General features: G+C 39.2%; 1 protein-coding gene across 1 annotated transcript; it reads left to right on the top strand.

The window, feature by feature from the left end:
- Positions 1 to 809: 809 nt before the first annotated feature.
- LOC112521262 (DNA damage-repair/toleration protein DRT100-like) lies at positions 810 to 2,122 on the top strand. The gene has a single exon (XM_025130020.1). The coding sequence runs from the start codon at positions 817 to 819 to the stop codon at positions 1,915 to 1,917; it is 1,101 nt and encodes a 366-aa protein (XP_024985788.1). The 5' UTR covers positions 810 to 816; the 3' UTR covers positions 1,918 to 2,122.
- Positions 2,123 to 2,596: the final 474 nt, after the last annotated feature.

Genomic DNA, 2,596 nt, shown 5'->3' with positions numbered 1-2,596 from the left:
TATATATATATATATATATATATATATATATAAAACAAAAGGAATATAGATGAAAAAGGAGGGAAGGATGAAAGCAATATGACATTCTTCCGACCACAAACAAAAATGAACTAATAATACCTATAACAGGAATATAGTACTTGGCGATCCAATCTAGATGACACAAACCTCCCCTCAACATGTTCTAAATTATTATGAAGGAAAAGAAAAAGAAATAAAAGTTAGGAGCTATTTCTCAAATACTTAACTGAATAAATGCTTACAAAGTCATATTACCTTACCGGATGCATATGACAGAAACCAATAATCTTACTCGGTAAGAGCGAAGGCAAAAACCGAGAGTCTTACCCGGTAAGTGAGGACGGCCACTCTTATCATGGTTAACATTTACCGAGTAAATTATTACATACAATACCGTTTTAGTGAACCAAAATTTTATTTAGTAAATAAGTGATAGTGTTGAATTTTGCCCGTAAAGACTTACTCAGATAAGCATTTGGTAAACGATCCATTAATCAATATTAAATAAGAATTAATCCGTATTTGTATTGATTTATTGTGTATAATGACTTAATTTAAAAAGGAAAAATACAAAGTTAATGTGATATTATTCTTATTTAATGATTTGCCAGAAAAATTGGGTTTGTCTTTTTCTTTAATTTTCTATATTTTGGTGATAAGAAATCCACTTCAACCCCTGTAAACTCCACCCCACATGCACGTACCTTGTCTTCTCACTCTCTCACACACACACACGCCAAACACATGCATATATACACACAGAGCCATAGATGTAGCGTGTCAGACTCAAAATAAATGTCTACCTTTCTGTGCTTGCTTGCAGCTTCCTTGTTATTGGTCTCCGGCCATGTGACGGTGAATGCCTGTCCGCCGGCAGACAGGGCGGCGTTGCTGGCCTTCAAAGCTGCCCTTCATGAGCCATATTTGGGCATCTTTAACTCATGGACAGGTTACGATTGTTGTAATAAATGGTACGGTGTTACTTGCGATCCATCTACTAAACGCGTTGCCGACATAAATCTCCGTGGAGAGTCTGAAGATCCGATTTTCCAGAAGGCTCGCCGGACTGGTTACATGACCGGTTCCATTTCTCCGGCAATTTGCAAGCTGGAACGGTTATCAACTGTAATTATAGCAGATTGGAAGGGGATTTCCGGTGTTATACCTCCCTGTATCTCCTCCTTGCCGTTCCTCCGCATTCTCGATCTCATTGGCAATCAAATATCCGGCGAAATTCCTTACGATATCGGCAAGCTTAGTCACCTGATGGTCCTCAACGTTGCTGATAACAAAATCATCGGTCGAATTCCGAGGTCGCTGGCGGATCTGTCCTCTTTGAAGCATTTGGATCTCAGAAACAACATGATTTCGGGAACAATTCCACGAAACATCGGGAAGCTTCGGATGCTGAGTCGTGCTTTGCTGAGCGGTAACAGAATTTATGGACCTATACCGGAAACAATTTCTTACATATATCGTCTCTCAGATCTAGATCTCTCGTTGAATCGTCTCTCCGGACCGATTCCTGAATCACTTGGAAAAATGTCGGTGCTAGGGACACTGAACCTGGATGCAAACATGATTTCCGGCAAGCTACCGGCTACGTTACTGAGCTCCCGAATTAGCATCTTAAACCTCAGCAGAAACGCGATCGAAGGCAGCATACCGGACTTCTTCGGGCCTAGATCCTACTTCATGATGCTGGATTTATCGTATAATAAGTTGAAAGGAGCGATTCCTAAGTCCATATCTTCGGCGTCGTTTATTGGCCACCTTGATCTGAGCCATAACCACCTCTGTGGTAAGATTCCGGCGGCCTCGTGGTTGGAACACCTCGAAGCATCGTCGTTTACTTACAACGATTGTCTGTGTGGAAAGCCTCTTAAAGCTTGTTAATTATAATATTGATTATTTAGCCGCCTCGCCGGTCATTGGTGGTCGTCGTCGGTGGTGGTTGCCGTTTTCAGGATAGTTATTTCAGTTACTGTTGGTAGTTGGACGAGCTTTTACGATGTCGTTTATGGTGGTTACATAACTCTGTTATATGTATGTGTATGATCACTTTACAGTTTATATATAAAAGGGGTTGGTTTTTAATGATTTAATTCGACTTACCACGGTAACCACCATATCAAAATTAAAATGCACAAAAAAAATATATTTTTTTTACATTTTTTTTACATTTTTTTTATAAGACAAACAAAATTTGTTAGATCATAAAGGAAAAATACATTAAAATACGAAACTTTAAACTTAGAGGCTATTTACCAAATGGTTATTCGGGTAAGTGAACATCAGGTCACGTTATTTTACCGGATGAATATGGTAAAGACCAAGAATTTTACCCGTTAAGAACGAGACAATGGCCAAAAGTCTTACCCAGCAAATGAAGATGACGACTCTTATCACGGTAAGCACTTACCGGGTAAATTGTTGCATACGATACCGTTTTGTTGGGCTAAAATTTTACCCGGTAAGTAAATGATAATGTCAAATTTTACCAGTAATTGCTTACTCGGTAAGTGTTTGGTAAACGGCCCCTTAGATTCTGGAAGATGTAGTCGAAATCAAGCAA

Source organism: Cynara cardunculus (assembly GCF_001531365.2).
Source record: "Cynara cardunculus var. scolymus isolate 2C chromosome LG 11, CcrdV1, whole genome shotgun sequence".
Lineage (NCBI taxonomy): Eukaryota > Viridiplantae > Streptophyta > Magnoliopsida > Asterales > Asteraceae > Cynara > Cynara cardunculus.
This window is presented reverse-complemented; position numbering and strand designations above follow the sequence as displayed.